This window comes from Castor canadensis, chromosome 16 (assembly GCF_047511655.1).
Source record: "Castor canadensis chromosome 16, mCasCan1.hap1v2, whole genome shotgun sequence".
Classification (NCBI taxonomy): Eukaryota; Metazoa; Chordata; class Mammalia; order Rodentia; family Castoridae; genus Castor; species Castor canadensis.
The window spans coordinates 83,673,877-83,699,730 of NC_133401.1; the positions used below are offsets into that span (position 1 = coordinate 83,673,877).

The window sequence follows — 25,854 nt, forward strand, 5'->3', positions numbered from 1 at the left end:
GAGAGTCAGTGTCCTGCCTGATTTCTCACACTGACCCAGGGCTTCCTCCTTCCCTGGCTTCATATCTCTGGACACGTGTGCTCCCTCACTTTCCTGCTGTGAGGAGGCGTTTAAGGGCCGAGTGTCAGTCAGCATCACCCCAACTCTGTTGTGGGAAGTCCTGGAGCACAAGGATTGTGTGGCCTTCTGTTTCTGGGGCCCCTTGGCCTACATCATTCACAGCTTTAAGGAGGCCATGGTTCTTGCACACCCTGTACCCTTCCCTGGCCTGTTCTGTTAAGGGCCCTGCCACAGCAATGATGCAGATGACCCAAGAGTGACTCATCCTTTGGCTTCTATGACGAGACCCAGGATAGGCAGGGGACGCCAGCTGGACCAGTCACAGCTGTTCCCCAGCACTTCCACCTGAACAACAGTGACAAGAATTAACCTAGAAGGTAACACACACACACTGGAAATCAATGTGAGTCAATGCCCTGTATAGCTATCCTTATCTCAACCAGCAAAAACCCTTGTTCCTTCCTATTATTGCCTATACTCTCTCTACAACAAAATTAGAGATAAGGGCAAAATAGTTTCTGCTGGGTATTGGTGGGGGGGAGAGGGAGGGGGCGGAGTGGGTGGTAAGGGAGGGGGTGGGGGCAGGGGGGAGAAATGAACCAAGCCTTGTATGCACATATGAATAATAAAACAATAAAAAAAAAAAGAAAAGAAAGAGGGAATGGATACCCGAAAAAAAACCAAAAAAACCAACAGTGACCATTCTCTCCTTCCAATGCTGCCTTTGCCTGTGGTCCAGCCTCATGGGGCCAAAGCAATTAGAGAAATGAGCCAATCTGCAGGAGGTGGGAGGAATGGGGATGTCCTTGGGGACCTGGGGCCCGAATTCACTGACAGTGGAGAGCCAAATGAAGAGGACTCAGTACAAACCTTGAAGTCGTGATGGAACCTCATCTTGGGTTACACCTCTGCCTGTGTCCAGCTCTCCCATCGAGGGTCATCCTCTCAACCTTGAGGGGGAAAAGCCATGGGGAGCAACTCCTGCCAGGAGAAGCGTGTGCGTTTGTCACTCAGGACGGAGGGCTGTGGGAGGAGCCAGAGCACTTCTGTGGTGGGCAGAAGACCCTCTTTCAACCATGCTGCTGAAATCCCTACAGAAAAGTCACCAGTTCGTCCAGTTGTTTGCCTGGAGGGTAATGGAAGAACGTGTAAGAAATGTCCACGCAGAGTCATGCCTGCGCCTTGTCTGGAATCCAGGAAGCAAGTCCAGAAAAGTGGAGAGACGAGCTCCAGGTCACAGAGAAGGCTGGAGGAGGGAGGGTGTCCCAAATCTCTGTCCTCTTCCTGCTAGTTTGGGAACATAGAGCATTATGGTTTTGAAGAACAAAGTCATGAGATCCTGTGGATGCTGGGGGCCAGGGTACAAGGCTACAGGTCTGGAGAACCCTGGTGGGGCCTGACTGCCCTGTCCCAACCCATCTCTTCCCTTTCTGAGCACAGAGCTTTTATGGGGTGCACACTGACGGTCTGCGCTCCTTGCCTCCCAAGTAGGCCAACAGATTTTTCTAGATACTAGGCCTGGTGGTCCAATCCTGTAGTGCCAGCTGCTCAGGAGGCTGAGGCCAAAGGATTGCTTGAGCCCAAGAGTTTTAAGACCAGCATGGACAACACAGCATGACCCTATCTCAAAAAGAAAAACTGGTTTTGTTATTTAAAGAACCAATCCATACTGCAGCAAATCCAAAGACAGGTACAAGTCTTTGTACTCACCGCAGACCCAGGCGCTGTCCTAAGAGTTTACTTATTTTTAACTCATTTAACTTTCAATATCCTGTAAGCTAGGTTCTAGTAATATTCCTCGATTTGCACTTGAGAAAACTGAGCAGAGAGGCTACATCACCCACCCAAAACACACAGCTAAGCGATAGGAACTGGGTTAAACCCAGTGTGCTTTTTAAGACAGGAGAAGTCATCTTCGCCATCTGTCCCCACCCATCCAGGTCACTCCCTAAGAACATCCCGTGTTGCCAGTTTTTTCCATGTCCTTCTAGAGAGGCAATATATGCGTTCTTTTTTTTCGTTTTCCACCTATAAGTTCATAATACACACTGTCATGACTGGGGGCAGTGGCTCATGGCTGTAACCACAGCTACTCCAGAACCCGAGAGAGGGAGAATCACGGTTCAAGGCCACCCCAAGCAAAAGTTCTCGAGACCCTATCAACTGATATAAAAAAGCCAGGCGTGGCGGCACACACGTGTCTGAATGCAGCTGGCAAAAAGTGAGACCGAATTTGAAAAACAGCTAAAGGATAAAGGGCTGGGGACATGGCTCAAGTGACAGCACCTGCCTAGCAACAATGAGGTCTTGAGTTCAAACTCCAGCACTGCCAAAAACTCTGGTACCACCAATAAATAATGCTGTCTTGCACCTTGTCCTTTCTCAGTAAGACATCTGTAAACCCCCTCATTCTTTTCCCACACCCACAGTCCAAAGAATGGAGACAAAATTGGTGAGCCTGTGCGCTGTGGCTGACCTTGCTTTTATCAACAGCCTGATTTGTGTTTGTCCATCCATGCACACGCACACACACGCGTGTATCTTGCTGGGCTGGTGCTCTAACCCTCGACCCATTCCCCTGTCCCTTTTTGGGGGTGAGTTTTTTCAAGATAGTCTCACAAACTATTTGCTCTGGGGCTGGCTTCGAACTGCAGTCCTTCTGATCTCGGCCTCCAGAATATTAGGGTTATAGGCGTGAGCCTGTTTTTGGTTTTGGTTTGGTTTGGTTTGGTTTGTTGCAGTACTGGTGGGCGTTCTTCCACTTGAGCCACTCCCTCTTTAATGTCCTTCCCCATGCTGTGCTTGTCCCCTACAGCGACACCCTCCTTCCTCACACCTACCAGCCACCACCAACTGCACACGTTTTCTCCCCGTTCCCAAACATTTTTTTTAATGTGAGCTCTCCCACTAGACAGGACAGGTTGGGACGGCCGGCTCCGTGGGGCAGGACTCCTGTCTAGTTTACCTGCACCACCTCTGCCCTTTAACCCTGAGTCCCCAGGCTGCCTGACCCAGCTGACAGAGGTGTCGGGAAGGCTGCCTCACTCAGCTCCTGGGCTTTCTGTGGCTTCCTCCTGCCCCAGTGTGAGAACCCAGGCTGGTGTGATACTGGACCAGATGAGGGATGAGGGGCAGGGACCCTGACACATCGGTAGCTTGCCCACCACCCTTCTTACATCAGGGAGGGGGACAGGTGGGGGATTCCAGGGAGTGGGATCTCAGCCTGAACCCTCTCTAAAGAGTGCCTGTGCTTGGGGCTATTATGAGATAAATAAAACACATCTTTAAGAACTCAGAGCACCAGGAATTTAAGATATAAAATAAAGAACGCACCTAACTTCTGGAGTCTACCACCCCTAGGAATTACTGTTTTCCGTATAATATAACCTTTATTCCTTATTTACAGTCTTCAGGCCAGATAAGGCCACTCTTAACTTTCCCGCACTTTCTCTTTCTCTTTGCAGCCTCACCTCATGCCGATGGCTCATACCTGTAATCCCAGCTGTGTGAGATTGCAACTGCTAACTGATAGGTAGCAATTAGACATGAGTGGTGGCTCCAAGAGGAAAAAAGGGGGGCGGGTCATCTTAATTCCGCTTCCCAACTCCACTGGTCTCTACTTAAGATCAGGCACCAGAGCCCAGGGGTTATCACAGGATGCTTTGATATCTGCCACTCGCCCAAAGCTTTACCCACTCTACCCATGCATAATCCACACCCGAAACATCAGCTAAGTCTGGAGAAGGGAGGTTTTCACAAGTAAATTTAACAAAACAAAGACCCAGACCTGAGAGCTAGATGGAGCAAAGGTCAGGAATTTCAAACAGAAATTGTCTATCAATTAGAGCAGGAACTTGTAGAGGCCTGGATGTCTCTCTTAGCAAGACAGTGACCCAACCCAGGAAATCATGCCAGGAGCCAAAAGGACCTAAAGCTAAGAGTTTCTCAATAAGTATTTCAACTTTAAAACCTGACCCATCTTCTCTCCCTTGAGGCAACCAGCTTTCAGTCTGCTCAAAGTGTCTCCTTTCCTAATAAAATTTACTATTATTTTTACTATAATCTTTGCCTCTTGCTTGGATTTTTCTCCTGCCAGATGCAAGAACTGAGGAATTTATCAGTGCTGTTTTGCTGGTAACCACTAAGATTGGGAGGATCACTGTTCTAGGTCAGCCTGAGCAAATAGTTCACAAGACCCCAACTCCAAAATAACCAAAGCAAAATGGACTGGAGGTGTGGCTCAAGTGGTAGTGCGCCTGCTTTGCAAGCATGAAGCCCAGAGTTCAAACCCTACTACCACCCCCAAGAAATAAAAACTTTTAATAGTCACATCACTATTTTTATACAATTTAAATTGTATCACAATTGCATATTGTTCCAGAATTATGTGACCATACAGCTTGCTTTGCTTGAGTTGATCCGAAGTTAAAAAGTCATCAGTAGTATATGGTAAGGTACATATTAGTTCCTCTGGGTACAAGTAGTGTGCTGTTAAAACTTGTCACTGGAAGGAAAAGCCAAGGATCCAGTCACTGTCTCCTTCCCTGCAGCTCTCGTCATGTATTTCTGGTCACATTTAGCACTATTCCTTTTTGGCCATGTCTTCAGTTTTGGACCCAGTCCCACAGTAAATTCTGTCTGCACCTCCAACATCTACCATGAATCTGTCCATCTTCTGCCACCATTGTGGCTTCTTTATACCGCTGACTCCATGCTTCTTACAGGGCTCTTGGGGCCGGATAAATGCATTAAGGAGAATACGGTCAGCACAGGAACAAGTGTGTGACTGACCTCAGCAGATGATAAATGAAGCTAATCAGATACAATGAAAGGACACAAGCTTGTCGTCCTGTTGCCCTGTCTCCCACCACTTGATTGTGTTTGATCTGCCTTCTCAGGATGTTGGAGACGGGTGAGGCACCATGCATGTCTCATTCTCCATTCTAACCCCTGTGCCAGGGCACATTACCAAACAATGGCTCAGTGGCAGATGTTTGTCATCTGGAGATCTAAACGGCTCAAGCGGTAGAGACCTGCCTAAAAAGGCCCTAAGTTCAAACCCCAAGTTTAAAAAAAACACCTAATGAATAGCACAGTGACTTTGACTTTATTTGTTCATTTGTTTGTTACTCATTTACTGTGAAGGTGACTTGCTGTGTTGCCCAGGCTGGCCTCAAACTCCTGGGCTTAAATGACCCTCCTGCCTCAGCAGGCCATCACGCCTGGCTTTAGCATAGTGACTCCAAACTATACTGTATTGTGTACTAGGAATGTGCTCAGCACAATGGCCACGAGGTGATCATTTATTTCACAACCTACACAGGCATCAAAAACATCACCTGTGTCTGCCACTGGGGGCTCACGCCTATGATCCTAGCTACTCAGGAGACAGAGATCAGGAGGATCACAGTTTGAAGCCAGCCGGGTCAAATGATTCACAAAACCCTATCTCGAAAAAAAACCATCACAGAAAAGGGCTGCTGGAGTGGCTCAGGGTGTAGGTGCTAAGTTCAAACCCCAGTGCCACATAAAAGAAAAAAAAAATCACGTGTACACCATTAATGTTGCATATATACATTAGTGAGTATGTGTGTACACCTTTTTACTTGTTCATTATGGCTCAGTAAATCTGGGAAAATAAATGCAGGAGAACCATTGTAACTCACAGGTCACCTGCTTAGAGGTTTTCTGAACCAAGTGCCCCCAGTCACATTACCTTCCTGGCAAATGAAACCGGGACTGTTGTTAACTTTTTTGCCTTTATCTCTCCACTCTAAATTACAGGCGGGGGAGATCACGCCTGTAATCCTAGCTTCCGAGGAGGCAGAGATCAGGAGGATCAAGGTTCAAGGCCAGCCCCAGGCAAACAGTTGCCCAGATCCTATCTCAAAAAAACCCTTCACAAACAGGGCTCAAGTGATAAGGCGCCTGCCTAGCAAGCCTGGGGCCATGAATTCAAACCCCAGTACCATCAAAAATAAATAATTACAATACATAAACTCCATGAGAGCGAACGAGGGCCGTCCTGCCTTGTTTTCTCTGCATCCTCAGAACCTGGGATAGCATCTGGCACAAAAATGCTTATGAAACAAATGCATAGATTTTCTCGTTCTGTGATTTCACGGGCGGGCAAAATGAGGCTTTGGGTCTAGATACGCATCTCTAAGCCAGTCCAAGCACGGAGAAGCTCGGGTCCTGGTCGCCTATAATCTAATCTCGCCCCATATCCCAAGGGCTGCATTGCCCTCCGCAGGTTCTCTCCTTGCAGTGTTGCCTGAATCCCGCCAGGGGGCAGCAGACATGGCGGCGCCCAGAACGTCAGGAGACAGGGGGAGGGGTTTCCGCTTCCGGGCGTAACCGGCTACTTCCGTTTCCGGCCACTTGGCGTGTAAAACGCCGACGGGAGGATGGACGGGTTAGTAGCTCAGTACTCTGCGCGACTGCTGCGGCAGGTATGACACCGGGGACGGGAGGAAAAGCGTGGAGGGGACCCAGGCCCGGAGCGGCGACGGGGGCGTCAAGTCCGCCTCCCGCCCTCTAGGGCCCTCCCAGCTCGCATGGCTGTGGCTCAGGAGGTCCCCACAGACGGAACCTGGGCATCCGTGGGGGTCGCGAGGGCCACCAGGCCCGTCCGGTAGGAAGAGCGGGAGGGATCCGGGGCCGTCGGGCAGAGTGACCCAGGCCACGTGTCGCCCGGCGTGGCCCTGGCGAGAGAGAGAGGGTTGGGGACACTTAGTCTCAGGGAGGGCCCATTCCATTCAAATAGCACAGCTGTTTGTTGAGTGCTTTTGCGGTGTTGGGAATCAAAGCCAGGCGCGCTGTCACGGAGTCACGCCCATCCCAGGCGTGCCGGGTTTTTCATTTTGGTGGGACTGAGGTTTGAACTCAGGGTTTCACACTTGCAAACCAAGGGCTCTACTGCGTGATTTACGCTTCCAGCCATTTTGCTCTGGTTATTTTGGAGATGGGGGGGTCTTGAGCAGTTTGCTCAGGTTGGCCTCGAGCCTTCATCCTCTCTGTCTCAGCCTCCCCAGTAGGTGATCCCAGCTGCTTGGTTCACAGCTGTGAGCCACGAGCGCCCGGCTTTGGTGTTTTGGTGGTGGCGGTGGTGTTTTTTGGCGGGGGAGGTTGTCGTGAAAGCGATGAAGTTTTTATACACTTTGAACAGACTGAAGGGGGTGGTCTCCAGAGAAAATGAGAATGACCCCCAAGATGGAAGATTGGGACAAAGCCACGTTGGTCAGCCTGAAACCCCCCTAAATCACCATGGCTTGTTTGAGCTGAAGCATGAAACTAGGAATGTGGGGCTTATGCCATTGCCTAACCTCGCTCTCTGTCTCTTTCTCTCTCCAAACACACACACACACACACACACACACTTTTATCAAAAATCACGTGCTGAGGTCAGCAGCTTATCAAAATGAAAATCCATTTGTCACCTGGACCACTCTTGCAGAGAGAAGAAACAAAGTCAGTTTATGGTGTAATTCATCTTAGCATATATTGTACAGGGGAGGGACTCAGTTACACTAGACTGAAAAGAGCTTTGCCTTTTACAGGAAAAAGAAATTAAGTCTCTGACTGCCGAAATCAACCGCTTGAAAAGCTGTGGCTATTTAGAAACGTCACCAAATTTGGAGCAGTTACGAGAAGAAAATTTAAAATTAAAGTATCGACTGAATATTCTTCGAAAGGTGAGTATTCCTGGTACCTTTTCCAAAGCCTTTGTTACGGAATTTGGAAAGAGGAGGTAGAAACCCTGTCCTTCTGTCTGCAGTTAGGGCTGAGTGAGTTGGAACTTAGAATGGTTCTTGGTTGATGGCCCTGGAAGACCCTTTGTCTTCTGTTGTTTTTTTTTTGTTGTTGTTGGTTGGGGTTTTTGGCGGGCTTTTTTGGTTTTTTGTTTTCCTTGTTTTTTGAGACGTGGTCTCACTATGTAGCAAGGCTAGCCTCGGGCTCTCGATTACAGATGTATACCACAGTTCCCCTACAACCTGTTTTTTAAATTTTGTTTTGTTTTTAGGTGATTGTCACTATCATAAAGGACTCTCTTTAATTATTTACTTTTTTTTCTTTTTTTGGTGGAACTGGGGTTTGAACTCAGGGCTCTGTGCTTGCAAAGCAGGTGCTCTACCCTTGAGCCACACCGCCATTCCAAAGGAGATATTTTAAATACACCATACACCTTCTCTGCCTTAAGTTGGTTATTTTACAATTCTGTTTTTGTGTTTTATACTTTGGAGCATCATGTGAGAGGGTTCCACTAAATATTGTAAAGCATTTTTCCCATGACCCTGTGTTCTGTTCGTTTAATGGCTTCATAATACAATGATGGTCATCAGTTTTGTCAAGTAAAAATGAGCTTGCTTCGATTGTTTTCTTTCTCTCTTTTTTTTTTTTTTTTTTGCCTGACTTTCAGGTTTGCTAATGACACATCCTCAGTATGACCTCATTCCCATAATTGTTCTCTGAGTATCTGTTACTTTCAGGCAGGCTGCACACTCCCACCACTGACTCCAGTCTCCCACAAAGTCTTGTATGGCCTGTGACCTGCTGTGCTTGAACTGGCTTTGTCTTTGAGTCTTTGAAAATAACAAAATTCCTTTTTCATGGCAGCTTCCCTAAAGAGTCTCAACGTTTTGGTTAGATGATTTATTCTGTGTACTGAAGTCTATGTTGCATTTTACAGGTATTAGTAAGTGCCTTTTATGTGCTAAAGACGAGGAGGGGAAATACAACAAGAACCGAGTATTCTGATACATGTGTCTCTGATGCGAATTGGCTCTCGTGTAGGTAGGAGCATGCTGTCCTTATAATGAGGAAGGTGCATTGTGTCACAAGTACTTTGTCCTACCAAAAAGTTGGCTGAAGACCAGGTATAAGCACAACTACAAAGAGCAAGCCACAGAGGACTAAGGGACTTGACTGTGCAGTGGGCACTCTCTGCTTCCCTCCCCTGACTCACTTGCCCAACTGCTGTGGCTTGGTAGCACCTACTGGGCGGTTGTCTGGGAAACATTTTACTTTTGTTCTCATTAACTCAGCAGCCTCGGTTTTCTTTAAAACGCCTTCTATTGAGCTGTCTTATCTTTTTTTAAGATAAGGACTTACATTAATTTAGTATTGATTTATTCGGTACATAGGAAATTGTTTTCTCCTGCTGATTTTTTTTTTTTTTTCCTTTGGTGCTGAGGGTAGAACCTAGGGCCTTGCCTGTGCTAATAGGGAAGTGCTCTTCCACTGAGCTTCATCCCCTTGGTTTTTTTGAGCCAGAGGTTCCCTATGTAGCCTAGGCTGGACTGGAACTTCTCATCCTTCTGCTGCAGTCCTGAGTGTCAAATTGCAGGTATGCCACTGTGCCCATCCTCACAGAATCACATAGGTTTTTGCTGTTTGTTGTTTTTCGGAGCACTACAGCTTGACTTGGGGCCTCTCTCTTGCTATATAGGCGGTCTACCACTTGAGCCACTCCACCAGCCTCAGAATCACAAAGATTTTTGAGTAATCTGCCTGTAATCTTAATTTCCTCAAACTTTTTTTAGTATGTGATTTTTTTGCATACTGTAGGCTTTCACAATGCTTATATCAACTGATAGCAGAGATGCTCGTAGTATAATTTCTTACCCTTGTGAGGCTTGATTTTTTTTTTGGAAAGAAAAAGATCCTATCAAAGTAGAGAAAAAATGTTAAATTGATTATGATTGAATATTAATTTGCATGGTGCAGAAATCAAGTAGAGTAAATTTTGTGTGTATGTGTACACATATGTGTAGAAACACAAAGACATATCATACTAGTATCCCTATCCTTTAAAAACTAAAAATTGTCCCAGGATTTGGGAGGTAGAGGCAGGACGATCACAAGATTGGGGCCAGCCTGGATTGCGTAGTGAGTTCAGTTTCAGCCTGGGCTATAAATAGTGTCAAAAAAGTTAAATTATGACTGGCAAAGTGGCTCAAGTGGTAAGACCACCTGCCTAGCAAGCCTGAGGCCCTGAGTTCAAACCTCAGTGCCACCAGAATAAAGTCTGTAAATTCTTTTAAAAAGTTAAAAATTGAGCCAGGCATTGTGGTACACGCCATTAATCCCAGTACTCAGGAGGTGGAGGCAGGAATCAGGAGTACATAGTTACACTCCCCTGTCTCTAAAACAAAATACTTGAGCTTTGTTTCTGTAGATTTGGGGGTGGATGTAAGATGATATCTGAATAACTTTCATTTGCTATTTAAAATCTTTAGATTGTGAGGGATGTCTCTTATTTTTTAGTGAGTTATCACAGAGGGGAGGTTTTCTAGTGTGTTTAAGAATATAACTCATCTGGTAGAGAGGATGAGGAGGAACATAGACTTTGGACTTTCCAGTAGCCCTGATTTGAGTACTGGCTCTGTTATTTGTTCTCTTTAGCAAGTTAATCACTGGTCCACATGGAAAAGTGATGACGTGACAATTTTGTTGTGTGGGTGGAGTGATAAGGTGGTGATGCCTGTAATAAAACACTTAGCTCAGGCATTAACTGCTGTTATTGTCACCATTAATACTACACACCCTGATCTTTTGATTAACATAAAACTGTGCTGCATTTTCATTTGCATTCCATTAAAAGCATTTGTGTTTACGCACCTTTTTTTACACTGCTGGAAATTGAACCCAGGGCCTTTTATATGCTAGGCAAGCACTCTGCCACTGGTGCCCTTTCTTGGGGGGCTGAGGGGGTCCTCACTATTTTGCCTAGGCTGGCCTGGGACTCCTATGCTCAAGTGACCCTTCTACCTCAGCCTCCCAAGTAGCTGGAATTACAGGGGTATGCCACTTTGCCAGTTTAGTCACCATTTTTTGTTAGCCTGCTGTGTGGCAGGTACAGTGTTGGTTGTTGGATTAGAACCATTAATGAGACATTTTCCTGCATTAGTAGTGGAGACTTTGTAAAGGTGTGGTAAGTGCAGTAGTAGAAGTAGTTATACGCTGTCTTAACGATGAAAATGAGGTGATAGTGAAGAAAGTAAAACAAAGCTACCTGCTATGCTGGTGGTGTGGTGTACATCTCCTCAGCACTCAGGAGGCTGAGGCAGAAGGACGGAAAGTTCAACACCAGCCTAGAATATGTAGTGAGACTGTCTCAAAAACAAAAAACAAACACCACTCCCTCACACCTTCGTGTTTGTGGTGCAGTGATATTCCCTCTGCATCCCTGTTCATTTCATGTCTTCATGGGGTCAGGATTTTGATTCAGAGATTGCATTTTTTATTTATTTTTTTGTCCATTGAGCTTTCACGGCCACTGTTAATGTGAAATAATTTAGGACTTGTTATGGCGAGGTTGATTTTTTGAACAGGATCTTGCTATATAGCCCCAGCTGGCTTGGAACTTTTGATTCTCCTTCCTCAGCCACCAAGAGCTGGGGTTACAGGTGTGTGTACCATGCCAGGCTGAGAGCTGATTTATGCTTCATTTTCTCAGAGCTTTGGAGAAGCCCTTTTTACTCTGTCCTCCTAGTTTCTGTTCTTATAAAAGAAGCGTAGCATTTCCCAGGAATGTCTTAGATGTCCATGTCTCAACAAATTGCAGATATGAGAGCCTCACACTGAGTACATGGACCCCTGGCTTGTCTCAGAATACTTGGAGGTGTTTTGATGATGGTGTGGCTATTCACCTGCACGCCCACTCTTCTCCCTGCAGAGTCTTCAGGCAGAGAGGGGCAGACCGACTAAAAACATGATTAACATCAATAGCCGCCTCCAAGAAGTCTTTGGCCATGCCATCAAGGCTGCGTACCCAGACTTGGAAAGCCCCCCTTTGGTCGTAACACCAAGCCAACAGCCCAGGTTTGGGGACTACCAATGCAACAGTGCCATGGGGATTTCTCAGGTATGGTATTACTTAATAGGACTCACTCTGGGCAATTTGATTCTCTCACCTTGTATGTGAATAATAACAAGTTGTATCTTTAATGAAAAGGACATTTTCCACAGCCTGAAAAACTTGACAGAAGATGTGTTTTGAGTTTTTTTTTTTTTTTTTTAAGCACAGATTTAACTTTCCACTTCAGTTTTACAAATATTTGGCACTGCCTTGTTTTGGTGTTTCTTGCTGCATCCAGGATTGCTGGGGGTTAATGACTATTGGAAAATCAAAAAATGAAGCCAGACAATTACTAACCAGCAAGCAATTCCATCAGACATTTGATGCTGCTGTGGTATTTGCGAGGCATTTTTAAGCCTCAAATGGGGAGCTCCCCATTTTCAATAGCTACATTTTCTGCCATGTCTGTGGTAGACTTCACCTGGCTTGGGCTTTTTTGCTTTCTTTTCTATGTTGAGTGGGAAAGGTTTAACCTAAGTCCAGATCTGTTTTCTGTGAGAGTTATTACTAAATCCAAATAATGGATACTTTTATTTCTTGAAAGTTCATAGCTGTAGACTTTGTTATGTCTTCCTTAGAAAGTTCCAGATTTGTGTGAACAGCTCATTTTGAAAGGAGGTGGTGTAGCTTTGCCATTTATCTGTTCCTCTCGACACTGTGTCTGTTCACAAGGTGCTGATTGGACTCATGCCTCTGTTTTTGATGCATCTTACAAAACACACCTCATGCTTTGTCAAGTATGTATTTCCAAGTGATGTTGTGTAGTGAATCATTTACACTATGTTGTAGTTGCTCAAAGCCAAGGAACAGAAAGTTAATCCAAGAGAAATCGCCGAGAGCATCACGCAACACCTGCCAAGCAATGAATGCATTGAGAAAGTGGAAATCGCTGGTCCAGGTAGGATGGTGGCCTTGTGAGTTGTATTGATGACAGTGCTTTTGAGATTAAAAGGAGGTTGTGGATACCTGCCTAGGATGGGCAAGGCAGAGTCCAAGCCCCAGTACCGAAAAAGAAAGGAGAGGGCTGGAGGTGTGGCCCAAGTGATAGAGCGTCTGCCTAGTAAGCACAAGACCCTGAGTTCAGACCCAAGTACCACCAAAAAAAGGGGGGGGAAAAAAAAGGTGAACAGGGTTAAAATTTAAATACTGGGGCTGGAAATACAGCTTATTGGTAAAATGCTTATCAAGAAGCTGGACACCAGTGGCTCATGGCTGTAATCCAAGCTACCTGGGAGACTGAGATCAGGAGGATTGAGGTTCGAGGCCAGCCCTGGCAAATAGTTCTCGAGACACTCTCTCCAAAATAACCAGAGCAAAATGGGCTGGAGGTACAGGTCAAGCCGTAGAGTGCTTGTCCAATCCTACCAAAAACAACAAAAAACTGCTTCCCGGCATGTGCAAGGTCCTGGGGTTTGATCCCCAGCACCACCTGGGGAAGCAGGAAGATTGCAAGTTCGAGGCCAGCCCAGGGAATTTAATGAGATCCTGTCTCAAGATTTTAAGACAGCATGCCTAGCATGCAGGAGGCCCTGGGTTCACAGGAAAACCCTGTGTGTAATGAACCATGAACCAGATGGTGAACACGTCTTGGGTTGTAAGTTAAGAAATTCAAGTTTCCTCTGGGCTCAGCTGCCTGATTTGGGGTCAATTACTTTGCCACCTTTTGATTCAATTTTTTTTCTTTTTCTTTATTTTTTGGCAGTACTGGGATTTGAACTCAGGACCTCACACTTGCTAGGCAGGCACTCTACCATTTAGCCACTCTACCAGCCTGATTCAGTTTTTCCTTAGCAAAAAGCAGATAGATAGTGAATGGGCCTTGAAACAAGTAGGAAGTTTTCCAGAGAGCGATACAGGTTTAAATAAACTAGTTGCTGAGACCAGAGCTTACAAGAGGGATAAGTGAAGGAAGGCCTCAAGTGGGAGTGGAGTCCTAGAGAGTTTCACCAGAGCTAGATCCCCTTTCTGGAGTCAGCACAAGTGAACTTGAGACAGTCCTGTGGCTCGGTTGTCACTCAAGATGGGGAGACTATGTGATTTTTTTTTCTGTTCTGTCCCTTAGGATTCATTAATGTCCACTTACGAAAGGATTTTGTATCAGAGCAGCTGAGCAATCTCCTCATAAATGGAGTTCGACTCCCTGCCCTTGGACAGCATAAAAAGGTACATGACGGTGTCCTGTCAGCATCTGAGAAGGGTGTGGAATTCACCTTTTATGCTGACACGTAGTTGGTAATACTTAAAGTTACAAATGGAACGTGAGGTAGCATTTTTAATGGGCTTTGTTCCACAGGGCATTTGAGGTAGATAACTGATACTTATGTAGACATTGCTAAAACAGTAATTTGTATACATGAATTTGACTTTTTTCAGTTAATAATGTTCAAGCAGATCTATAAGAAAATGTGGCACAGGTGAATTACATCCAAACTAATGTTTAAGTCTAGTTTATTTACATCAGCAGAATGAGATGTGCATGAGAGCTCTCTCTCTCGCCTGTCTCAGGTTGTGGTGGACTTTTCCTCTCCCAACATAGCCAAGGAGATGCACGTGGGCCACCTCAGGTCAACCATCATAGGGGAAAGCATGTGCCGACTCTTTGAGTTCGCAGGATATGATGTGCTCAGGTGCGTGCTCTTGCCTCTGTTTGAAAAACCTTATAGAAATCTGAAAAACTAGTGGTTCATGAGCTTAGCTGTGCTTGACTGTCACCCAGGAAAGTCACTCTTCAGAGTGGTTTCTACTTTTTAAAGCTCTTGGTTGGCATAAAGGATAAATCTCTTCACCCCACAGGTCATTCATGAGTACCTCCTGTAGACCAAGGCTTTATATTCTAGTAGGAGGAAGGTTAGGCAAGAAATAGGTTATGTTGGGCTTTGTAGGCCATGCTGGGAAATTGGGAATTTTATTCTGATTAGTGGAGCAGCATGATCTAATAAAGATTGCTCTGGCAACAGTGAAGAAGCCAGGAAAGCTGTAGTAATAAGTGAGCACACTACCAACCTATCCATCCATTGATACCTGAGAACCATTGATCTAAATTACACTACAAGAATGTGTTCACAGTCAGATTTTAGGCTGAGACCAGTGGCCTATGCATGTTGTCCCAGCTACTTAGAGGATAAAGATAGGAGAACCATGGTTTGAGACCAACCCAGGCAAATCTGAGAATTTTATCTCAAAGAGCAAGCTGGACATGGTGACGTATTTCTGTAATCCCAGCTACACAGGAGACATAGGTAGGAGGATCATGGTTGGAGCCTGGACCAGGCAAAAAGAGCTAAAAGGCATGGCTTAAGTGGCAGTGTGGTTGCATAAGGCCCTGAGTTCAATCTCCAGTACTGCAATAAAGAAAATTAAATTTTCAGGCTGGTGGCTCACACCTGTAATTCTAGCTACTTAAGAGGCAGTGATCAGGAGGATCGCAGTTCAAAGCCAGCCCCGGGTTAATAGTTCTTGAGACCCTGTCTTGAAGAAAACCATCACAAAAAAGGGTCGGTGGAGTGACTCAAGGTATAGGCCCTGAGTTCAAGCCCTAGTACCACAAAAAAAAAAAAAAGTTTCATAAAATTATGAAAACAACCACTGTTGCTCATTTGTCATTGTGCTAATAAGCTGTGTGGTAAATGCTGCAGTCCATCGAAAATAAATTTATTCATTCAGAAAATCCAAGATGTCTGCATTATGAAGCCTCTGTTACCAGGTGCAGAGCTGAAGGCACTAGGCTGAGTCCATTGCAGCTGAGCAAACAGCCAAGTAAACAGTGTTACTACAGGTGATGTGCTAGTGGCTTCTAATGGAATGTCCTCATTTAATCCAAACATCTTATCTTTCATCCTCTGATTGGTGTCAGGTTAAACCACGTGGGAGACTGGGGAACGCAGTTTGGCATGCTCATTGCTCACCTGCAGGATCAGTTCCCAGACTACCTGACAGTCTCACCTCCCATCGGGGATCTTCAGGCCTTTTATAAGGTTTGAGACATTTATTGTTGTTTTGTTTGCATGTCTAGCACTCGTCATAATTACCCGCTCTCTTAGGAAGCTCACAGTGCCGTGAAGTTACCATGGAGCTGCACAGTTAGTGAAAGCTAATCCTCTTGAAGGCTGAGTCTCTGTCATTCACACACTGGCCTAGCCACAGTGGGACTGTGCCATATGGATGAAGACTTCTGCTTGAAAAATTGGTTCTTTCTGATCCTGGATCCATTGCATTCAGTGTGTTCTAAGAAAAAGCCATCTCGGGGTCCCTCGTGTCTGATAATGTGCAAAGAGGCACAGTGGAACCCGCTGTGTTGTGTCACATGCACAGAGTGGCTGTCCCCACCCACCCACCTTTGCTTTGTGTATTGGTGTGTGGTACAATTGAATTCTACCACGCTGCCTGTTTTAAGTAAAAGTAAATGTAAGAGTTCATGGAATAAATTTCAGTACCCAAAATATTCTTCCTATTTTAGCGATATTTTACCTATAAAACATTGGGGGGTTTATTTTTGTTTGTCTTTTGGTGTTTTCTAATGAAAATTTTAAAATAAGCTGAATGTTTATTTATGTGAAACTGGTAAAATAGCTGTTTATGGATGTGTTTTTTATGTGTGTTTTGTTTTGGGTGGTAAGTTTTTAACCCTGACACATGCTAAGTACAGGTTCTACCACTGAGCTATATCCTCCTTTCTAAAATTTTTATTTTGAGACAGTCTTACTAAGTTTGTGATCCTCCTGCCTCAGCCTCCCAAGTAGCTGCAATTAGGTGTGAGCCACCATGCTCAGCATAAAACGAGTAATGTCTTAATCATCTGTTGGAACTTAGTCTTCTGAATGTAATGAGGCAAAACTGTTGACATAAGCAAATATTTGTAATGCATTGCTAAAATTTGTAGACCTCACTAGGTCAGTGCTCTACTGCTTGAGTTGTACCCAGCCAGTCTAGACCATGGTCTCCTATTTATGCCTTCCGCTTAACTGGGATGACTGGTGTGCACACCCATACCCAGCTTCTGTTGGTTGAGATAGAGTCCCACGAAATCTTGTCAGGCCTGATTTTTTACTGAGATCTTCCTGATCTCTTCTTTCTTTTGTGATTGGGGTTTGAACTCAGGCTTACACCTTGAACCACTCCACCAACTCTGTATTTGTGATGAGTTTTTTCGAGATAGGGTGTCTCAAACTATTTCCCTGGCCTGGCTTCGAACCTCAGTCCTCTTGATCTTTGCCTCCTGAGTAGTTAGGATTCCATGCGTGAGCCACAGGCACCTGATACAAATTGTTTATCTAGAAATTGAGGATTGGATCTTATAATCCTTGCTGTTTTAAAAAATACAGGAATCGAAGAAGAGGTTTGATACTGAAGAGGAATTTAAGAAACGAGCGTACCAGTGCGTCGTTCTGCTCCAGGGTAAAGATCCAGACATTATAAAAGCTTGGAAGCTTATCTGTGATGTCTCCCGACAAGGTGAGTTTCTGAACTTCATTTGTTCGTCCAGCTAGATACTATACTGGATGTTTCCTCACGTCTTGAGTCTTCATTTGGGACTGATGTTCAGTGACATGTTAAGCTTTTTTTTTTAGCATGGTGTTGGAGATTGAACCTAGGGCCTAGTGGGTGCTGTGTATACACTTTACCATCGAGCTGAATCCATAGCCCCTAAACTGTTTGTGGACAAGATTTTTTTTTACCTTTAACTTAAATGAACAACTACAAAGAAAGCTTATGAGACATATACAAAGTTTAACTTAAAAGTGAACAGAGAAATTAATTTGAAAATAAAGCAGAAAAGAAAAATCCTATTCACCAGTAGCAGCCAGAGCTATGTAATGAAGGAGTGAATTTATCCAGAAAGGTGTAGGACCAAAATAAAGAAAAATAGGCGCAAGATGTACTCGAAAGCTTGAAGATTGCCACCCCACACTTCCTATTTCTTCAGATGCATTCATCATTTTTGTGAGGGTTTTTTGTTTTGTTTTTGAGACAGTCTTGCTAAGTAGTCCAGTCTGACCTCAATCTCCTGACTCAGCCTCTAGAGTGCTGTGAGTACAGGCATGTAACAACATGACTGTTTTGTTGTTGTTTTGGAGGTTTGTTTTTTGGGGGGTTTTTTTGAGACAAAGAGTATCCCTGTGTTGCCCAGGCTGGTTGTTAGTTCTTATGCTCAAGCATCCCTCCTCCTCTGGCTTCCCTGACTTTAGGTCCTAGCTGGCCTCCTTTACATTTTCCCCCAAGTTCTGGGAATTGAACCCAGGGCCTTATAAATGTGCTCTACCAATCAACATAGTAAAAATGTCGATACTCCCCAAAGTAATCTACATGTTTAATGCAATTCCCATCAAAATTCCAATGACATTCATCAAAGAGATTGAAAAATCTACTGTTAAATTTATATGGAAACACAAGAGGCCACGAATGCCAAGGCAATACTCAGTCAAAAGAACAATGCAGGAAGTATCACAATACCTGACTTCAAACTATATTACAAAGCAATAACAATAAAAACAGCATGGTACTGGCACAAAAACAGACATGAAGACCAGTGGAACAGAATAGAGGATCCAGATATGAAACCACACAACTATAAGCAACTTATCTTTGACAAAGGAGCTAAAAATATACGATGGAGAAATAGCAGCCTCTTCAACAAAAACTGCTGGGAAAACTGGTTAGCAGTCTGCAAAAAACTGAAACTAGATCCATGTATATCACCCTCTACCAAGATTAACTCAAAATGGATCAAGGATCTTAATATCAGACCCCAGACTCTTAAGTAGATACAAGAAAGAATAGGAAATACTCTGGAGTTAGTAGGTATAGGTAAGAACTTTCTCAATGAAACCCCAGCAGCACAGCAACTAAGAGATAGCATAGATAAATGGGACCTCATAAAACTAACAAAGCTTCTGTTCATCAAAAGAAATGGTCTCTAAACTGAAGAGAACACCCACAGAGTGGGAGAAAATATTTGCCAACTATACATCAGACGAAGGACTGATAACCAGAATATATAGGGAACTTAAAAAACTAAATTCTCCCAAAACTAATGAACCAATAAAGAAACGGGCATGTGAACTAAACAGAACTTTCTCAAAAGAAGAAATTCAAATGGCCAGAAAACACATGAAAAAATGCTCACCATCTCTAGCAATAAAGGAAATGCAAATTAAAACCACGCTAAGATTCCACCTCACCCCTGTTAGAATAGCCATCATCAGCAACACCACCACCAACAGGTGTTGGCGAGGATGCGGGGGAAAAAGGAACCCTCTTACACTGTTGGTGGGAATGTAGACTAGTACAACCACTCTGGAAAAAAATTTGGAGGCTACTTAAAAAGCTGGACATCGATCTACCATTTGATCCAGCAATACCACTCTTGGGGATATACCCAAAAGACTGTTACTCCAGAGGCACCTGCACACTCATGTTTATTGCGGCACTATTCACAATAGCCAAGTTATGGAAACAGCCAAGATGCCCCAGCACTGACGAATGGATTAAGAAAATGTGGTATCTATACACAATGGAATTTTATGCAGCCACGAAGAAGAATGAAATGTTATCATTCGCTGGTAAATGGATGGAATTGGAGAACATCATTCTGAGTGAGGTTAGCCTGGCTCAAAAAACCAAAAATCGTATGTTCTCCCTCATATGTGGACATTAGATCAAGGGCAAACACAACATGGGGATTGGACTATGAGCACATGATAAAAGCGAGAGCACACAAGGGAGGGGTGAGGATAGGTAAGACACCTAAGAAACTAGCTAGCATTTGTTGCCCTTAATGCAGAGAAACTAAAGCAGATACCTTAAAGCAACTGAGGCTAATAGGAAAAGGGGAACAGGTACTAGAGAAAAGGTGAGATCAAAAAGAATTAACCTAGAAGGTAACACCCACGCACAGGAAATCAATGTGAGTCAATGCCCTGTATAGCTATCCTTATCTCAACCAGCAAAAATCCTTGTTCCTTCCTATTATTGCTTATACTCTCTCTACAACAAAATGAGAAATAAGGGCAAAATAGTTTCTGCTGGGTATTGAGGGGGGGGAGAGGGAGGGGGCGGAGTGGGTGGTAAGGGAGGGGGTAGGGGCAGGGGGGGAGAAATGAACCAAGCCTTGTATGCACATATGAATAATAAAAGAAAAATGAAAAAAAAAAATGTGCTCTACCACTGAGCTACATCCCTAATTCCTCATTAATGTTTTTGTCAGAATGAATTTTTTTATTCTTTTGTTTTAGTTATATTGTTGTACTGGGGTACATTGTGACATTTACAAATGTTACATTATATCATAGTTGAATTCACCCCCTCCATTGTTTTCTTCTTGCCCCCGAATGAATTTTTTTAAGTTACACAAGAAGTGTACATTCCTTGTACAAGAAGGTAAGTACAGACAAGAAGAAAAGAGTGGGGTCTGCAGTCCCACGCATAATGACCTGATGTTGGTGGTGCGTGACTTGTATTTTTTCTACTTTCCCAAAACAGCATCATGTGTATAAAGTTCTGTGTCTTTTTAAAATGTGATTGATTTCTTTCTGTATGTCTCAAATAATAAAATTTCATGTTACATGCGTGCTTCCTGTTTACATTTTTTATCATTTTCTTTATTTGGTACCATTTTTTCTTCCAGAGTTCAATAAAATCTATGACGCCTTGGACATCTCTTTAATAGAGAGAGGGGAGTCTTTCTATCAAGATAGAATGAATGCTGTTGTAAAGGAATTTGAAGATAAAGGTAGGCACTATAGTTTTTCATGTTTTGTGTGGGCTTTCTTTTTTTCTTTTTTTCTTTTTTTTTGGTCACAGTGAGGTTTGAACTCAGGGCCTCACACATGGTAAGCAGATAGATCCTCTGCCACTTGAGCCACTCTGGCAACCCTTTTTTGTGTTAGGAATTTTTGAGCTAGGGTCTTGTGAACTATGTGCTTGAACCGGCCTTGAACTGCAGTCCTGATCTCTGCCTCTGAGTAGCTAGGATTACAGGTGTGAGCCCCCGGCACCCGGTGACTATTGTTCTCCGGTCACTAGTGGGGAGTTGAACTCAGGGCCTGTGCTTTCGAGGAGGCACTCAGTCTCATGGTCATCTTCCTGTGTGCTGCAGTTAGAAGCACACACTGCCAAACTCAGCTGCTGCTTTTTTTTTTTTCCTCGAGACAGTGTTTCTTAATAGAACCCAAGCTGGCTTTGAACTCGCAATCCTCCCACCTCAGCCTCACGAATTTAGGATTATAGGTGTGTGTGCGCCACTGCTCCCAGCTCCCCCTCATCCCCCAGCATATACAGCCTCCCAAGTGGCTAGGATTACAGGTGTGCAGTTGAGCGCTTACATTTGGGACCACTGATACCTGGTTTACCTTACCTGCCTCAGTTCCTGAGCTGTAAGAAAGTGTAGTGTCATACATGACTCTGTGGAGTCATAGTTATTGTGAAGGTTAAGACACATAGTAACACTCAGAGCTGTTGTTATTATCATCTTGTTCTTCTCAGTTCCTTCTGTGTCATCAAGAGTATATGAACATGATTTCATTTTTTCCACTTCTCACTCCAAATGCAATATCCTGCCGGTATCTCCCATATGGAGGTTTTGGTTCCAGCTGAGAAACAAAGCACAGATGTTCATGTTTTGGGCCTGCAGAGTGGGTGGGCTCCAGTGTAAAGAGTTTGGGAGCCAAGTGTGGTGTGAGCCCAGAACACTGCGGGATGTCTGACTGAACCTGAGCAGCACAGTGTGAGCCCACACTGCCTTGACAGTGGCCATTTCCAGGTCTCCTAGTAGATCATGGGGAGACAAGGATTACATAATTTCATCAACTATAACACATGCTCTCTAAAGTACTCATAAAATGCCCAAGTACTCACACTTATAGAACAAGCAAGCCTTCTTGTTCCTTGAGATTCCTTTTAGCATTATGAATAAAATTTTCCTTTTTGCTAGGACTCGTGCAAGTGGATGATGGCAGGAAGATTGTGTTTGTCTCTGAGTGTTCCATCCCATTGACCATAGTGAAATCAGATGGAGGTTACACCTACGATACATCTGACCTGGCTGCTCTCAAACAGAGGCTATTTGAGGAGAAAGCAGATATGATCATCTATGTGGTGGATAATGGACAAGTAAGTTTGTGATTTGGCTGTTTCTGTCCTGCCTGGTTGAAGACAGACAGTGTGGTGAGGTTGCTGGCATTTGGAAGACTTAGTTTTTCCCAGCTGCTAAGATTTGGAACAGTAGTGCTCGCTGTAGAATGAGCAGGGATTGTCCCAACTTTCCATCTGTCAGCAGTTGTCCCTATCATTAGAGTGGTGGAAAGACCAAAGAGTTTTTTGGTTTTCTGAGATGGGCTCTCACTCTGTAGCTCAGTTAGTCTGGAACATGCTGATGAAGTCCCGCCTGGGCCTTGAACTTTAGCCTTCCCATGCTGAAATTATAAGTGTGTGTCACCATGCACAGCTGAGAGCTAAAACTTAATGGAAGTTTTTGCGTGTGATCTTGCTCTTAATGAGTTGTTTCAGTTATTAATTCTTTTTGTTGTTGGTGTGCTCAGAATTGAACCTAGGGCCTTGAGATTGTGAGGCAGGTGCTTTGCCACTGAGCCATACCCTCAGCCCTCATTTGTTTTGGTCCCAGAGGTGAAGTGATAGTCTGCTCTTACTGCTTTCACATTTGAGTAAAAGAGCAGCTGGTATGGTAACGCTTGCCTCACAAGATGTGTGGTTTGAATTTTATCAAAAAGACTTCGCAGGAGGATGAAGACTTTTTTTTTTTTTAACTTTTAGTATTAGAACTAGCAAGTAACTTTAGCCAGGCCCTCTAGCACTCAAGGCACACCCCCGGCCCTTACCACCTAACTTCCTATTTCCGTTTTTTTGTAGGCTGTGCACTTCCAGGCAGTGTTTGCTGCTGCTCAAATGATAGGCTGGTATGACCCTAAAGTAACCCGGGTGTTCCACGCTGGATTTGGTGTGGTGCTAGGGGAAGACAAGTAAGTGGAAAGCCTGAAGATGGGAATGACATGCCTGGTCCTTTGAAGAGGCTGCATTCTATGTGACCCTTTGTCAGAACTGAGAAAGTGCGTGTCTTTCTTTAGTCTGCAGAGCTAATGGTGAACTCACCTGAGCCATTTTTACCTGTGCCTATCACAGCCAGAGTATGTGGCCTCTGAGGGACTTCTGCACAAAGGTGAATGAAAACTAGGCTGTAAGCTCTAAGTTACGAACCGCGATGCATCCTCAGACTCCACAGCATTTTGTTCAGTGTCTTTGCCTTGGCATCACAGTTGCACACTTGGTCAGAAGGCCTCAGTTAACTGAGATTCCAGTTGAGGTTTAAGTTCACCGCTTTCGTTTTACCTTTATCTCAAAAATACTTCCACTTTCCTATTTTCTAATTAAAGAGGTAAGTAGGATCAGATACGTACATTCTGAACTCAGCAATTCAAGAGCACAGACTTTTTCACGTTTTTTAAGTCTATAATAATTTCTATATTAATTTACCAGTGTCAGAAGATCACTTCTGTTTGATCTGTATTTCTCTTAAAATCTGTGGCATCTGTATTTGGTGGCGGTACCCGTGTATTCCCAGCTCACACTGGAGTTGATACTTCTGGAAAGCCACAGGCGGCTCCAGAGTGTTGGCCATGTGATTGCACAGAATACAAGAGGATTGAGGTTGAAGTCAGCGCAGGAAAGGAGTTCACAAGACTCTATCGCAAAAAAAAAACCATCACAAACATAGGGCTAGTGGAGTGGCCTAAAGTGTAGGCCCTGAGTTCAAGCCTCACCACCGAAAAAAAAGTCCCTGATGATATCTAGAAGACACATTGGGTGTGCCAGGCCAGGTGACTTTGTGACGCAACGTGTGGTTTCTCCAGGGAGCTTTGTTTGTGGAAGTCAGGACATGGGATGGTTTCACACCACCCTACTTCATTATATGTTGGCGTTTTATGTAGACAGATGTTTCAGTGATTTTCCTAGAATTGGTAGAATTAGCAAGTTTTCTTTTTATATTTGTCTCGGTATTCATGTTTTGGGTTTTAGTTCATTTATCATGTAATGACTGAAGGGTTAAAGATAAACTCTTTTTTAATGCTTCTTCACCCAGAATCATATACAGTATCCTCGCCCATTAAAAATGAGTAATTTAAATGGTATTGTACTGGTGGCAGCACACCACATTTTATATACATGCATGCAAAATGCTCTCAGATGCTGCTGTCTGTTTTTTTAGTGACATTTCCAGTTTCAGGTGTTTGTATGATACACAGGTTCTCCTTTCAGTTCATCATCTTCCCAGTGTTCCTTTGGCACCTATTTATTGAGCACCTGCTACACAAAGACACATCAAACGTGGGCTGTGGTGGAGCCTGGGCAGATAGGCATGCTAGTCCACAACTTAAGTCTAAGTTGTTGCTATTGGTCGTCTGTGCTTTCTCAGTTATGCATCCCTCATTGTAGAATTGCTGGTCAGAGTAGACCAGCAAAAAAAAAAAGGAGGGAGGGAAGAAGGAAAGAAGGCAAGTATGTGTAGGCAGTGGTGGAAGAGACCAGCCATTGTAAAGTAGAGATGTTAAGGAAGGCTTCCCTCAGCATTGACTAGGCCTTATGAGCTGAGTTCATTGGAGATTTGATCACTGGACACTCAGGCAGGAGGGAGCAGCATAAGGCAGTCCTTGGGTACGAAGGTGATAAAGGCATTCCAGCTCCCATGTCCCTGGGCACATGGGTTCTTTCTGAGTCAGCTCTGAAGAGAGGCTTCGTGTTGCAAAGGAAAGCATGCTTCATCATTTTACCACGGTTACAGTTGATGTCATGCAGCTTCTCTGTTCAATAGATAAGATCCATTTTCTCAGCTGCCTTATCAGGGCTTATTAGTATTGTGCCCCACTCCTTAGAGATTTCTGCTTTTTGTTTTTCTGAGACAGGTTTTGCCAAGTAGCCCAGGCTGACCTAGAAATCAGCCTCCCCAGTGCAGGGATGATGGGCACACACTGCCGCACCAGGCTGTTCTCAGTGATTCTTTTGTAAACATCCCAGATGTGTGCTGCTTCAGACACATCAATTACCACTAAATAAGAGAGACTACTATACAAGAAATGTAAATAAGATTTCAGTAAGGAATTTGCTGGTCTACTAAACTATTCCAAAAGCAAATACAGGTTTTATTAGTAATTTTTCTGAAGGAGGAAAACAAGTAAGCTGAGCCATGTATTCCAGGAAAGGGAGCAGATAATTCCCTGCTAGAGGATGTGTTCAAGGTGTAGTACGTTCAGGGCTGAGCACAGGGTGCTCTGAGCTGAGGGAGCCATAAGGCACTTGGAAGGACCTGCTTCTTTGCCACTGGAGTGGGCACCATTACGGGAACGTCAGCCTGTGATTTGAAACGGTCTCATGCAACATTTTGTGGCAGTTCCCCCAAACCTTCATTTTCAAAGATTTCTAAGTCAGAAGATCTATTGCAGAGTCTATTTGATTGGGACTTTTGAATGTTTACAGGAAGAAATTTAAAACACGTTCAGGTGAGACCGTGCGCCTCATAGACCTTCTGGAAGAAGGACTAAAGCGATCCATGGACAAGTTGCAGGAGAAGGAGCGGGACAAGGTAATGAGGCCTCGATGGCAGGTCTGGATGTGATCCCCACAAGGTCTGGGGCTCTCGCTCCATCTTCAGGGAGGGCAGGCTTGCTTTGCTCGGGTTTTACAGCGCCATGAGTTTGTGGCATGGGTTGTTCTGAACACTTGATAAAAACTTGTCTGTGGCTACTGCAAAGGCCGGGTCTTTTCCTCCTCTGTTAATGTGGCATAGAAACCCACTTTAAAAAAAATTAATTGCTAAATGATCATTAAAAACAAAAATTACATTTTTATTTTGTGATGTTTTGATGCATGTATAATGCTTAAATCACGTAAAACCTAACTTCTCAGACACTGACGTTTCTTTATGAAAA

At 44.2% G+C, this 25,854-nt stretch overlaps 1 protein-coding gene across 2 annotated transcripts in view; it reads left to right on the plus strand.

Moving 5' to 3' along the window:
* Positions 1-6,410: 6,410 nt before the first annotated feature.
* The window catches only part of Rars1 (arginyl-tRNA synthetase 1), a 34,609-nt gene continuing 15,165 nt past the window's right edge, over positions 6,411-25,854 (plus strand). The window contains exons 1-12 of one of the 2 annotated variants that reach the window (XM_074057743.1): positions 6,411-6,512; positions 7,620-7,754; positions 11,738-11,926; positions 12,710-12,818; positions 13,983-14,083; positions 14,426-14,547; positions 15,774-15,894; positions 17,242-17,371; positions 20,544-20,648; positions 21,849-22,027; positions 22,784-22,893; positions 25,403-25,508. In XM_074057743.1, the coding sequence (XP_073913844.1) occupies positions 6,468-6,512; positions 7,620-7,754; positions 11,738-11,926; positions 12,710-12,818; positions 13,983-14,083; positions 14,426-14,547; positions 15,774-15,894; positions 17,242-17,371; positions 20,544-20,648; positions 21,849-22,027; positions 22,784-22,893; positions 25,403-25,508 (1,452 nt within the window). In that variant the 5' untranslated portion in view covers positions 6,411-6,467. Of the gene's footprint in view, positions 6,513-6,533; positions 6,695-7,619; positions 7,755-11,737; positions 11,927-12,709; positions 12,819-13,982; positions 14,084-14,425; positions 14,548-15,773; positions 15,895-17,241; positions 17,372-20,543; positions 20,649-21,848; positions 22,028-22,783; positions 22,894-25,402; positions 25,509-25,854 lie in introns of those variants that run through there. The other variant, XM_074057744.1, reaches the window with a different exon arrangement.